Source organism: Orycteropus afer, unplaced genomic scaffold (genome assembly GCF_000298275.1).
Source record: "Orycteropus afer afer isolate SDZICR_OR568_19922 unplaced genomic scaffold, OryAfe1.0 scaffold00290, whole genome shotgun sequence".
Taxonomy (NCBI): Eukaryota; Metazoa; Chordata; class Mammalia; order Tubulidentata; family Orycteropodidae; genus Orycteropus; species Orycteropus afer.
Window position 1 is genome coordinate 731,889 of NW_006921877.1, and position 2,033 is coordinate 733,921.

The 2,033-nt window shown below is 40.0% G+C and overlaps 1 protein-coding gene across 1 annotated transcript in view; it reads left to right on the forward strand.

Moving 5' to 3' along the window:
• The window catches only part of TCHH (trichohyalin), a 5,083-nt gene extending 4,735 nt beyond the window's left edge, over window positions 1-348 (forward strand). The window contains exon 4 of the mRNA XM_042782315.1: window positions 5-348. Within this exon, the coding sequence (XP_042638249.1) occupies window positions 5-348 (344 nt within the window). The remainder of the gene's footprint in view (window positions 1-4) is intronic.
• The last annotated feature ends 1,685 nt before the right edge of the window (window positions 349-2,033 follow it).

Here is a 2,033-nt window from a genome sequence, read left to right on the forward strand (position 1 = left end):
GAAGAAGAGCGCAGCCTCCAGCAGGAGCGAGAGGAAGAAAAGCGGCGGCTCCGGGAGCAGGACGACAAGTTCCGCCAAGAAGAAGAACAGCTGCGGCGCGTGGAGCAAGAAGAGCAGAGGCGCCGGCAAGAGCGAGACAGGCAGTACCGGGCTGAGGAGCAGTTTGCCAGCGATAAAAGGCGTCGCCAGGAACAGGAACTTCGGCAAGAAGTGCAGAAACGCAGTCTGGAGAGAGAGAGGAAATTCCGGGAGGAAGACCAGAGTAAGCGTCAGTTCGTCAGTCCCCCGGTGCGCTCCAGCCCTCTCTATGAGTACATCCAAGAGCAGAGATCTCAATACCGCCCTTAAGAGATGCTGTCAATATCCTGAGACCGGCCAAAACTTGGAGCAAAGGAAAATGAGAAACACTGGGTACCAAATGATGACTTCAAATTTCCAGGTTGTGGGGAAACTGTTAGAATGTTGTCTTTCCTTCCAAAATCTTAAACTATACTAATTTCATTACTCTTGCCTTTTTTCTTTCTTTAGTAGTTCTTTATTGCAAGAGCTTTCTCTTTGGTGCAAATGTGGTATGCATTTTTAAAAACATAGATCATTTAATTTGTTTAAATTTTGTTTGAGGAACATGTTGATTTACTTTCAAAAGTAACAAAAATGATATTTGAGTTTTGAAAGAACTGAGATCTTTTTCATGGATGACCCATCTTATGAAGAATTCAGATTTCAGAATTATATTTTTAATGTTCAAATTGATATTTTTTGGGGGGGGGACAAAATCACATTAATCTTTACCTCCAATTAGTCTTTCATCTATTGTGGCATAATTAGTACAGATTCTGTAACATGACTGAATTTTTACCACCACCCTTGAATGGTGCTGAAGTGACTTCTGCAGAAAAACTCCTGTAAAATCAGTCCATAACCAGAATAAATGTCTATTAAGATTAAAGTTCATCTTAAAGACTTAGAATTCATTTTTTAAAAAATCTTCAACTCCATGAGTATTTAAAATCTCATAAAACAAAACCAATGTGTTTCTCAAACAACTCTAGAACTCAAATTTTAAAACCATGTCTGCTGTAGTCTATAGTGCCCAGTTCTCTTCCCCCAATCATTGATGGGTTTTAGAACATTACTACCTTTGTTAATTTTAGCTGAGAGGGAACCTGCTCAGGATCCTGTAAACATTTGTCTTCTTCTAGGGCCACTAAGAGATCACAGACAATGTACTTGGTAAGGGGAAGGGAAAAATGTGTGAACAGAAGGGCAAGTTGCTAGAGGCCCTTTGACAAGACCCATCAGCCCATATGCTTTAAGGCCTATTGACACTACTTTAGAGACACTCTTGTTGAAAACATTGGACTGTGTGAAAAATTAATAATAAATGATTGGCAAACAATTTTTTCTCTCTTTTATTAACTATGCATCAAATCATAACTCAAGATCTAATGGTCCGGAAACTGACATAAGTTCCCATTCACTTGTGAGTATTTTGTTACCATTATCTATGTTCAAACATGAAAAAGACAAAATCTCCTTTATTTTCTCCAACCATTTTTCCCAGTTAGGGTGAACCCTGTATTGCTTGCATCCCCAAACTGGGATTCTCTTTCCAGGTGTTTTCACTCTTGACCCCAGAGCTTTCTGTGTCCTTTCTTGCAGCGACATACAAACGATGGCACTCCCAATGTTTGTTAATATTTCCTTCTGAGAATGCAGCAGCTTCTTGGTCTCCTACGTCTAATGAACCATCAGTAGAAAATGGTCTGAAACTTCAGTTCAGCGTTATAGAAATTGCAGATGACCTGTTGATTAACCCATGAGGTGTCTGAGTCAGAATGTGTTTATTTTTCTCCTAAAGGAGGTTTGCTTTTCCTTACTTAAGGACATTCACAAAAACTCTGGATAAGTCTCACTGGCTTTCTCCAGGATCCTTTTCATGGGCACTAGGTTCAGAGCATCCTTATAAATGCCAGCCCCAGGATACTCCTGAAATACACATTCACCAGCCAAGCTACAGTTTGATGATAATA